This window comes from Pelodiscus sinensis, chromosome 5 (assembly GCF_049634645.1).
Source record: "Pelodiscus sinensis isolate JC-2024 chromosome 5, ASM4963464v1, whole genome shotgun sequence".
Classification (NCBI taxonomy): domain Eukaryota; kingdom Metazoa; phylum Chordata; order Testudines; family Trionychidae; genus Pelodiscus; species Pelodiscus sinensis.
Window position 1 is genome coordinate 7332397 of NC_134715.1, and position 12479 is coordinate 7344875.

At 44.6% G+C, this 12479-nt stretch overlaps 1 protein-coding gene across 7 annotated transcripts in view; it reads right to left on the bottom strand.

Moving 5' to 3' along the window:
* Nucleotides 1-12479, bottom strand: part of SLC4A4 (solute carrier family 4 member 4) — a 242172-nt gene that overhangs the window by 76085 nt on the left and 153608 nt on the right. For all 7 annotated transcript variants that reach the window (XM_075929409.1, XM_025178447.2, XM_075929408.1 and 4 more), the window contains exon 8: nt 7886-8043. In XM_075929409.1, coding sequence (XP_075785524.1) covers nt 7886-8043 — 158 coding nt within the window. The remainder of the gene's footprint in view (nt 1-7885; nt 8044-12479) is intronic.

The following is a 12479-nucleotide window of genomic DNA, read 5'->3' on the forward strand; positions in this document are numbered from 1 at the left end:
TCCATTTCCCCGTGAAACAGGCTCCCTACATAGGATATAATTAGACATCAAGAATGAGAGGTTCAAAAGCACTCAGCATTGACCTAACTGCTCCCATTAAAGCCCATGGTAAAACTCTCAGACTTCGACAGCATCCGATTAAGGCCAGCACTGGGCACATTTGGAGACCCCACTCTACATCCACAATGCAGTAGTCTTTAATGGAACAACCAAAAATGAATCCTGTTTCAATGTACAGTAAATTCAGGTAAAAGTTGCAGGAACTATGAGGAATCTAGGAAAATTTGCAATATGCGTTATTTTAAGTTTGGGTTTCAGAACCACAGTCACCACAGCGCTCACTGGCTTCAGTGGCAGCTCAGCACCCTTCATAAACCAGGCCATTCTAATGCACAGGAGGAATGAGAATAGGCTTGTGTCTCCACAGCAAAACTAGTGTATTTTCCTCTGAGTCACACACTTCAGTAAATCAAAACTTGCTAGGCTAGCAAATTTGGGGAACAAGTTCTTCCTTCAGTTGTGTGGTCCTCAGAGTCTTTCCTCTAACAGCCTTTCCTCTAGGTTACCACACACACACCCCTCGGCTAGGATATCAGTCAGGTGTCTTTGTATTTTCTTCATTAAACAAGTGCTGTGATGGTGCTACATAGAGGGATCTAGCATCCAGCCGCAACCCCAGCAATCTAATAAATGAGTCGGCTGCAGGCAGCATCTGAAATGTGATACTCCTCAAATGCCAGAGACTAGGAAAATGTACTGCTCACATGTCCAATTGCATTATAGCCCAAAGGTCCCCAAACTGAGCTCTCTTAATAATTTAGCTAAACTGATGGAGCCTGACATGCCTTGTGTTCCCGGTGGGGATACAACACACCGGCTCGCTGATCAAAAATGCTCCATAGCCCCTGTGCAAGGCAGATATTCATGTAAGTGGACTGTATTTTTAACTTACACACAGGGCTGGGATCACAATGAGCATTAATCCTTTCGCGGATACCTGGTGGACAGTGGTTGCATGTTACTGCATACACGCTTACTCGAGAATATCTTCGATGTGTCATCAATGCTCTTTCCCTTCTCCTGGCTGGTCACGCATGAGAGAGAGTAGCAGCAACAGGCTCGGGCTGCCGAGGGAAGATGCTAACAAGCACAACCTGCTGACCTGAGATCTAGGGCTTGTGGCCCTATTTTGATTTTTAAATAGCTTGAACATGGGGGAAAGGTACCAGATGGGCAGCTGGCCATCCACAAAACAGCCACCCTCTAGGCAGCAGGAATGCCAGCTTCCTACATTCACCTGTCCCCGTGGCTCACCCAGGAATGAGTTGGGTCACAGCTGAGCAATGGAGGAGTTCAATCCGCAGGTCCAACCACTGGCATCTGTCCTGTGCTGGCTGAGAAGAATGTCCATTAACTTTGTTGGTAGTTTTGTGATTTGCCCACCTCTTCCATGGGAACGGATTTGAGACTCTCATAGACTCACAGACTTTAAGGTCAGAAGGGACCATTTTGATCATCTACTCTGACCCCCTGCACAATGCAGGACACAGAATCTCACTCACCCTCTCCTAGAATAATCCTCTCACCTATATCTCAGATATTGAAGTTCTCGAAATGATGGTTCAAAGACCCCAAGATGCAGAGAAGAAGACTTCTCTAGTTACCAACCTACTCCGGTAGCTCAGGCCAACAGAAGATAAGACAGAAAGCCTGTTTTTAGGATTTCAGTTTACCTAGCAGAGCATGAGAATTATTGCACAAGACATTTTCCAGCAAATCCTGTGTCTCTCTCTGGCAGCCCAAAATCAAGCAGACTAAGGTGCACTGTAAATCCAGTCCGTCTGGAAAAAAAGGCCAAACAAAAGGCACCACCCACAATATTACTACACTGATCAACTCAGCTTGGAGTAAATGGACACAACTCTTGCACATCTCAGAGGAAGTTGGCTCCAGAGATTCTGGGGCAGAAGTTAAAAAACCCAGCTTGCTGGAGGAGTGAGTCGACTAGAGAAGAATATGTATCAAATCAGCGTTCCCTGTAAGTGGTGTGCTTCAGAGGCCATCTCAGAGAGATTCAAATGCCGCTCAACTGATTAGCAAAGCGCCCACTGTGTTTCTACTGGTGGTGCGCATCCAACATGCCTCAGTGCACAGAACAAAATTTATTCTGTACACAGATGGACAAAGTTAGAGGAACATTGACCAAAATCTTGACTAAATGGCATAACCAAGCACCAGAGCTCAATTTGGGGGGAAATGTATTTGTAATGAGGGATACAGAGCCCACACCGGGTTGGGGCAAGACTGAGCCAAATGGTTCTAGGGCCAAGCATGCCAGCAATCCATATGTAATGGCTGTTAATCAAGGAGGCTGGGCACTCCATATATAAATAGCTAAGGCAGAGCAGGAAGTTCCACAGGAACAAAACCAGGGCTGCCCACACATGGGGAGAACGCCTCTTTCTCTGGAAAAAGAAAAAGCCAACACAGCGATTTCCTGAGGGTTAAAAGGCCGTTACTTCAGAAAAGGGCGTTGCCTTCTGGTTTGTTTCACTGTTGCTATTCATGTTGTCCCCTTGAACAGAGAGATTCTCTTGGTGGAAGGGATAACTTGGCTAGTTATCCCACCAGAAATTGCTGGACTGGGCACTGCTTGATGGCAGGGGCACTATTTGTTATTCATCTCCGTGAGAATGAAGTGAAGATTCCTGACAGGTGAAGTCTCTGGGTTTTTTTCCCTGCTTTACCACACAATGCTTCATTGTTTGGACACCTTGTCAACATGCCACCCAGACATTTGCTTGCTTGGTGTTATATGGCCCAGTAGACTGAGAAATGTAAACTCTTGCTGCCAAGAGACCAGATTCCCTAGAGAATTGCTCAGAGCTGGAAAAATTCCAGTGAGCTGCAGTTGCTGGGAGAAGGTGGATATTTGTAGTCCTGCGTGGATACAAAATTTGTACCCACAATAAGAGTCACGCATGTGGATTGTTGCTATAAAGCAGCTATCCATGGATTTGCAGGGCTCTACAGATATTCTGGACTATAAGCAGGACACACAGATTGGAGTAAGATTTAAAAAAAAAAAACAGATCAAAGGACAGTCAACCTGTGGAACTCCTTGCCAGAGGATGTGGTGAAGACTAGGACTTTAAAAGGGTTCAAAAAAGAGCTAGATAGATTCATGGAGGTTAGGTCCATCAATGGCTATTAGCCAGAGTGGGTAGGAATGGTATCCCTAGCCTCTGTTTGCCTGGAAATGGATGACAGAGGAGGGATCATGTGAGGATTCCCTGTTGTGTTCCCTCCCTCTGGGGCATCTGGTATTGGCCACTGTCGGCAGACAGGACACTGGGCTAGATGGACCGTTGGTCTAACACAGTCTGGCCATTCTTATGGTCTTGTTTTTAATCAATGGCCTGGGATTCTGGAGATCAGGTTTGAATATATACATTAAAGCAGAGGAAAACACTGCCTCAGCCAGATTAGTATAAATGCTTCATTCAGACTAACCTAGTCATTAGCATAAATGAGATAAATAAGTGCTTGTGAAAGTGAGAAATTCATAGCACTGTAAATTTAAAACGGATGAGTAGAGACCAAAATGAACAGAATAGACAGCAATTTAAAAGCCTGGGAAATCCAATTCGTGGTGGACAGACAACACACAAGATGAAGGGCTGATGAGGCCTCATGGAAAAATATTCCACCGCAAAACAGTTGAACTTATAGTTCATCATGCGGAATTCAATTCCCCTGTTCTTTATTGCCAAGGAGGTACAATGGCATGGAGCACAGGTCTTTGTTCAGTCAGAGCTTACAGGCTCTTGGTGTTTTCTTTTAAACAAAGATTCTCCTTTTCTTTACATGTTCCCAGTAACAAAGCCTAGGTAGAGTGAGTTCCAAATAGAAAATCATTGCAAAGATTTCCATTGAGCATCAGCTGCTCTGTAACTAAACATTGTTCTAAAATAAAAACCAAGCGACAAATAGAAACAATGCAAAGGGAATACAGAGCCAACAGGCAATCAGTCTGCCCAATACAGTCTAAATCATCCACACAGTGAAGTGTATTTGTTCTATAGTTCTGTAGCAACATGAAGAAAAGGAATGAGGAGAAAGGGGTGTAGATAACATTAGTCTTTCGCTCTCTAGAGAGTTCAACTTTGGTGCTTGCATCCTCTTCTTCAGCAAACACCTGCCACAGCTCCGCCCTTGAAGATATGTGATATGTTGTCCACAGGAATCATGTTTTGTTTTCTTGTGACTTTGTAGTTGTGATGTCTGTTGTTCTGTTGTGACTTTGAAAATGGAAGAACCAAGAGGTCTAAGGTACTTTTCTGAGTAGCCATGTAATATCATCTTATGAGGAACTTTTTCTTTTCCCATCCCTTTCCCCCAGGTGGCTGTTTATGACCTTCACAACTTGTGTCATGGCTTCATGGAGCCCTGATCCAGCTCCCATCAAGTTCAGTGGAGCAGAGTGAGGCAGGATCCTTGACTGTAAACTCCTTGGGTACGTCTAGACTTCAGGCTTTTGTCGACAGATACTGTCGACAAATCTTCTGTCGACAAAGAGCGTCTAGACTACATTCAGTTCTATCGACAAAGCAGCTTGCTTTGTTGACATGGCAGTGTAGATGCAAAGGACAGTTTAGATGCAATAGCGCCTTCTGTCGACAGAACTCTGTCGACAAAAGGCATTATTCCTCGTAAAATGAGGTTTACCAGCGTCGACAAAACTGCTGAGTTCTGTCGACGTTATGTCGACAGAACTCAGCGGTAGTGTAGACGCAGGTTTAGTTTTGTCGACAAAAGTCCACTTTTGTCGACAAAACCCTTTAGTCTAGACACAGTCCTTGGGGCAATCACTTGTGACTATGAAGCACTCAGCACGTTTATGGTGTTCAGGTATAACAAGCTAATTCACTTTAAATCGCTGAGCAAATACACTTACAGCTATAACACTACTTTTAAAATGTTGACATTACAGACACATTTGAAGTCAGTGAGGGGTATCCACAGTGGAAGCCCACATAGGGCCACTTTGATTCGGGTCTGTGCACTTGTGCTCTAACCTGGATCAGAAAATCCTTAACCTAGAGTTAAAATGCAGTGTAGACGCTCAAGCCCAGAAATCCCTAGCACACATCAGCTGACCCAAGTCCCACTAGCCCTAGGCATACATTGCTATGCAGACATAGACCTTGAGAGTTCTGAAGTGCACATTTACAGCAGACATGCTCCTTACACAGGGAGGCTAAAACAAATGATTGAATGATGAGCTAAGTCCACCATAGCCAGTGTGGACCCTTCTGGGATTTTCTTTATTGGATTTCGCAGGATGCAACCACTGCAAATGGCTCTACATTACTCACAGAAGCAAGCTAATGAGCCTCCCTAGTCTGATTACAGCTAACATTTGGTTTGGAGGACAGCAAATGGATAATGCTATTTCCTGGGGAAAAATGTTAATGTGGAAGGATGTATTGTTTTCAATAACACTCTGGAATAATTCCATGGGGTGATTAAGCTTTTCTACTTCTTAGCTCCCACTCTCAGAATAAAGGATGCCCAATTTTACCTCTAATGGGGAACAATCAGATGTGTATTTAAAAATAAATAATAACCAGAGTCAGGCCAGAGATGGAAGTACCAAAATGTACAGAACCCAATAACTCTGAGATCAAAAACAGTTCTTGCTAAAAAATAATTCACCCTATTTTTCCAATGTATTCCTTAAAAAAATACTCTAAAATGTAAACAAATTAAACACACACAAACATTTAATACGACCTGAACATCAGCCACAGGTAATTTCTTTAAGTACAAGTTCATGAAAATTATTGACAAGTTGCCACTTACACAGAATGAAAATGACCCATATTCAAGTTAAATATTCATGGGTATGTCTAACATTACTAATATACGTTTATAAACTTTAGACTTACGGACTTTTGACAGATTTATCATCTAGATCAGTTTTATCTTGCACCTTAACAGTTTGTTATTCTATGCTCATGTGATGACTTTGTGTCTTCTTATGACTTTTCATATTATATATATATATATCCTCAAACTTTCTCAGCAGCTTGGAAATATCACTTCTATCATGTAATAGATGCACTTTAGCATTTTGAAGTGTTCACATAAAAATATATATTTGCACACTAGTGCTTTGAAAGTTATTAAAGAAGCACAGAAGATTAGGTTTGGAAGAGATCTCAGGAGGGCATCTAGTCCAACCTCCTGCCAGAGCAGGACCGACCTCAACTAAATCCTCCCAAATTATCAGTATGTTTCAAACTCAATTACTTTCTAAATCTGTAAATTGATATTAAAATCCACGTATGTTGCTGGCTGCCAACATGTATTAAATGGGAAGAGTGCATTCATAGCAATGTATATTAACAAAGCACCTCTCCCAGCAATGTGGAATTGAAAAACCCCATTGTAATTTAACTGCAATTCCATATGTATGCAGCCTGTAAATCTTTTCATTATAACTTTATTTGCTTGACTGGTATCTTAAGGTATATTTTACTAGGGATGTAAAATCCAGGCTAATCAATTAAACATCAGGTTGACCTAACATTTCACCAATTACCCAACTAAGAGGGATCCGGGTTGGGGTTGCTGCCAGCTCCCACGCTAGGGCTGGCTCTACTAGCTCTCAAACAGCCCCCAGGCTCCCTGCGGACAGAGGCATCTAGCGATGCTTACTGGTCAACTGGGTTAACCTTTCACATCCCTATATTTACTGTATACTTGTATTACTAAATTACTGTTATGGTTTCTGCCCAGAATAAGCAAGAAATACTGCACATGTACCTAAACTTGTTTTAAATGGCATTTCTATGTATTGCCTGCTTTGAAAAATAGTATGTGATTGCATAATTAAGAGGGTATTGTTATGCATATGAACAGACCCTTAACTTACATAAGCGGCGAGGAGTCCTGTGGCACCTTATAGACTAACTGAAGTGTTGGAGCATGAGCTTTCGTGGGCAAAGACCCACTTCATCAGATGCAGCCCACGAAAGCTTATGCTCCAACACTTCAGTTAGTCTATAAGGTGCCACAGGACTCCTCGCCGCTTTTGCAGATTCAGACTAACACAGCTACCCCTCTGATACTTAACTTACATATATTCAATAATGAGAGTTAACAGCCTTGATCCTCCCAATGTTTATGCATTTGCTTTCTTTTAAACATGTGAGCAATCTCATCCACACATGTACACATTTACAGACCAGGGGCTTAAATCTATAACTAAAAGAGGGACATTGTGACTGTTTTAAAACCATCACACCTCGGACTGAAAAATCCACCCTCAAGAGGAACGCCTAAAACAGACTATTATTGGAAGATTTTGTTCAACTGAGTCACATCTTGGACAACACTTTTTAATAATTTTATTAAGGCCTTCGCATCTTGTCAGTTTTATTGTCTCCCTTTTATTTGTAGGGATCTTGGAGACAGTTATAAGGAAAAGAAAAGCATTTTTAAGAGAAAGAAAATGTGCCTGTAAAACCAGAAGAACAAAGGGATTCCAAGATGAGGGGAATCTCTTTCCCCCTTTTCCCCCCAACTAGATTTCAAATTAATAGTGTTCATTTAGTGTTACATTAATATGTATTTTCAGACCTTTTTTTTTTAAGATTAGATAAAACTAATAAAATAAAACCAAGATCCCAAATTGACTAAGAAGCACAAGAGATGATCCATTACCTCAGTTCTGATATTCTTGGTAAAATATATAAATCCACCACAAGTTACATTATAGAAAGCAACGGAGACGTTCCCCTTGAGGAACAGTGTCATTATTTTAAAAGGTGAAAACACGTCTCTGATTCATGTTGCATGCTGAGAGAGGCTCTCTTACCGGGTAGGAACGGGGACTTCGGTCAGAGCACCCAACATAACTGCCTGCTGCAGCCGGACGAAGGCAATGAAAGGGCTTTCCAAGAAGTCGACCTCACCAACCAACACATTGGAGGCCTCTGCATCACGGGGCAATTTCTTCATAAATTTATTCTTCAGCTGTGGCAATGAGAAGGAAAGGGAGGAAAAAAGTGGTTCTCTCATTAGGTGGATTAATACTACACAACCAAAATAATCCAATTGTAGCCCCTCTCCCGCAACCCTTTACAATCTTAAAACATCCACATAAACCTATCACCAGCATGTCTCTGTGGTCAGTATCTAGTATAACCCCCAGGTTATTTTATTTGCTGGGAGTCTAGACACTCTGGAGGCGAGAGACCAGACTGGGAAAAAACACCTGCAGTGGTGGTACTTTCCCCTTCCCCCACAAGCTAAAAGACATCAGATATTTCTCCCCACTGAACAAGTTAGCCAGGCTGCCATTAGGACTGAGTGCCAAGATGCTGCTGGGGTGAATGGAGTTGGTAGTGCCTCTACAGGCTACAGTTTCTCGCTGAACTTCCAGTTTCAGGAAGACAGCACTGTGTCAGGTCCTCGTCCAAGTTTTCATTGCACCCTTCGGGGCTAGAAACTTTAAAAACATGAAACCTACGCACTGCAGGATCTGATGGCACCAGCCAGGAACTTGGCCCATCTACCTCCTTGTAGAACCAGCCAGCATGTGCACAGCACCTATTTCTCTGCCCTTTGAACAGTGTGACAGCATTAATGGAAGGATGCTGTTAGCCTACCTAGGATGTTTAGGAGCAGAGCTGAGACATTCATAATCCAGATTTCCTCAGCCCCAACTTTCAAGAACCATCCCCGTCACAGACCCCCCGGGGATTGCGGCAGCTACTGCATGAGGTTTTTTTTAACAGCACAGCTGGCAACCAGGACCTAGGGTGGAGTGTAAAGTGGGAGGGAGGCTGGCTGGCAGGCAGTTGCTCTCCACGGTCACAGCGCAGGGCAGAGAACAGCAGTGGCAGACGAGGAGGGGAGGTGTTAGAAGCACAGCACAGCTGCAGCAGGGACTGCAGAGAACATGGAGGTATATTAAAATGTTGTGGAGGGAAGGGAGGCAGGGACCAGAGAAGACATTAACTCCAGGAAGGGAGCAGAGATAGAAAGTCAGGAGCGGGGGGAGCATGAGTGAGAATTTCAGAGAGGAGAGAAGCGGGAGTGGGATGGGGGAGGCGGGAGGCAGAGCAGGAGAAAGATGGGAGGCAAAGGAGGACAAGCCCTATTCTATTGCTAAAGGTGTGAGAGAAGGGAGATGGCTCGTGCAGCTGTTCAAACAGGGGAACATCTGCCATTCTCCCTTGAGACATAACAGAGAGCGGTGGAGAGCCAGTTTCGCAGTGTTCCAGGAGGGGTTGGCAGGTGAGGCTGGAGGATCAACGGTCTCCTGCTTGTTGTGGTGCCTGCTTAACTTTGGATAAGCATCCAAACTTCGAGAGATGAATCCAAATCCCAGGCCTTTGGAGGATCCGCGAACAGGCCCCCAAGCCACCTTTTAACAGCGACCACTAGCTCGTACACGCTTCTTCTCCACAGTAGGTCTTAAACACCTTTCTGTAAAGCCATTGGTACCCCTACTTGGCTGGAATGTGCACAAGGCCTAGGGGAAGCTGCTGGAGATGCAGGATTGACAGAGACAGTCACAATACTCCCACCTCCTCCATGACTGCTGTACTATTCCGTTGTGCCCTGTACCATAACTGCGGAACTCTAGGGGGCAAATTATTATTCCTGATCCACTAGGGTCGTGAATGTTTCGCTTAACCAGTGGGGGCTGGGGCACGCTATCGCCGTGAATGGTTTTCTCCCCCACAGAGAAACCTCCAACCTGATAGATCCCCCCTTTCTTCTGCCTCATAATACTTTCCTCAGAATACATTCCTCCAGGAATCAAATTTTAAAAGCTTTGCATGGAAGTTTCAAGCTAAATTAGTACACTGTTATTATGGGATATATACTGAGAGCAACGATCAACGCCACTCTGCCAAATCCTCAGTTGATATGAGTCAACGGCGCCTCACTGACTTCAAGGGAAACATTATTTTAATGGAGCTATGAGAATTTACACCGGCTAAGGATCTGGCCCTGTTGCCTCCCAAAAGCCCCAGAGTACATATGATTAGTGTGTTTTAATATTTATAAACAAGGAAAACATTAAACGCATGGGGAAAACATGAGGCTAATGCTACATCCCCAAATCAAATCCCTGCTGGTTTTAAATGTAGATTGCTAGATACTTCCCTGCTGGCTAAAGTAATGCTGGAAGAATCAACACATACACGGGAGTCAGGACAAGCAGACATTGCCCAGGAATTCTCTCACGCAGTTCTAAACAGAGCAGGATTTCTCATTAGGCACAACTAAGAATGTCAAGAGGCAGGTAACTGACTAATCATGTGATCCATACAATTTGTATCGACTACACTATTAGTCAGTAAGGAAAGGTGCTCAGTCCTGGATCGCACCAGTCGGGGACCTACCCCCACTGCGGCTCTGCCATTTAAATGTAGGAGGAGCCAGGCACGCAGGCAGTCCAGCTCCTACTGCATTTAAACTGCAGAGATGCAGTGGGGGTAGGTCCCAGATTGGTGCGAGCCAGGCTTACTACTTTTAAATGTAGTAAGAGTCGCAAGCCGGGATACAGCTGGGACCACTGTGGCTCTTACTACACTTACAATGCAGAGCCGTAGCAGTCCCAGACTGGTGCGAGCCAGGACTGAGCCGGGCTTCCTCAGTCCCGGCTTGTACCGGGTCCAGTAGTCCCGGTCTGCGGGGGGTCCCAGTGAACAGTTTCACAGCAGCCTCTCCTACTCCCTCTCCTCCCCGTCCCCCGCCTCTGATACAGAGGCAGCAAGGGGGGGAACAATTAGTCGAGAAGTAACAGGCACGTACCTATGGGCAGTGGCATTCTACAGGCACCTAAAAGTGAACGAGTTGAAAAGTTTCATGTTTTATGGTAAACATGCAGATCAGCTGTAGGTGGGGACCGCTGAAGATGCTGTGATCCTTCCCTGGTTCTAGCTGGTCTGTAAATTCTGCAAGGCTTTCCATTGCCAGGAAGGCTTTGGGGAGAGGCAGTGAACAAGGTCCACTTGTGCATGGAAGCACAGTAGCATTTTCCTGTGGGCTGAGTTTGAGAAGAATCCAACAAGGGACAGATCTGCGGCTGGGTGGAGGAGACGGCTCAGTGCCGTTGACCAAGCAGCATGAAGGAATACCCGCTTCCCACACCCGTGTCCCAAATTGCTCCCAGTGGGGCAGTGCAAAAGGCAGTTGGCAAAGCAACCTTTAACACTGGTTGGAAACAGGTTTGTGCACTAGTTTCAAACTGGAGGCTTTAGGTACAGCAAGCACTGAAAGGCTTGTTAGTATCTGTAATCAATGTTTTCTAACCTCCGAGGGAAGGTGCATGGCTGTGCCCCGCGTTGCAGTGATGCTGTATGTCAGCAATAGTGGAATCAGGAATGGTCTAGTTATTATAAGAAGACTAGACTTGATGACCTACTCAGGTCCCTTCCAGTCCTACACTTCTCTACACCAACACAAAAGGCTCTAATGTTGCCAGCCTGGACCTAGCGTACAGATGAAAGTATTACGATGGCTATCTTTTCATCAACATCAAGAGTGCAGAAAGGCCACCTGCCATGAGACACCCCATGCCCACAGACTTTCTCCAAGCAGATGTTTGCTCACTATTGAGGAGGGTGCTTTTTAATGAACCTGTGCGCTGTTCACGCCGTCCGTATAAAAATAAATGAGCCAATATGCTCTGAAACACAACCATGCAATTGGCAGAGTCCCTACCACCGCCATCCTTCCTTCTTCCATATCTCCCTTTTCTTTATCACCCTCACTTGGGGTGTCTGGTCTACAATTTAGGCTATTCAAAAAAACAAAACTTATTTGAAGAGTCAGTTGAGAGAGCAAATGAAGGGCAATGTAGTTACCTACTGCACTGGGACAATTATAAAACCGAGGCATTTAATAGCAAGAGAATGAATTAACACCACCGTCCATCTTGTCCTGTCTGCATAACAGAGGTGTTATTCCCGTCATGTAGGCATGTGCATATTTTAATCACAATTCAAGGGGTGATTAAAGGTGCTTTTAAGAAGACTGGCAGCGGTCAGCATAAGCTCAGGGAAAGCCTAAAAGGCAGGACCGGCGCTAGTTAAGGTGATCTAAGGTTATGGCACCAGCACGGGAAAAAAGTGTTGTGACTTCCGTCACAATCTTCGCAGTGGTTCCAGAAACACAACAACAGATCAGTTGTGCTGTTGCTCACCGGCGCCAAACACACAAGGGAACCCAACGAAGGCTTCGAAGTTTTATTTACATTTCTAATCATTGTCTCTCGGGTCTCACACGGTGCTCCTCGCCGCTGCATCTGAGTGCCGGAGGGACTTTACTAACCAGCTTCCCCCGATCAGCCGACTGCCAGAGTTACTCTCATTTGTGTGTCTTCCCTGAAAGGATGGCTACAGCTTCAGACTAAAAATAGTTCCTGAGAGCCTACAGTTTTGGTCTAATCA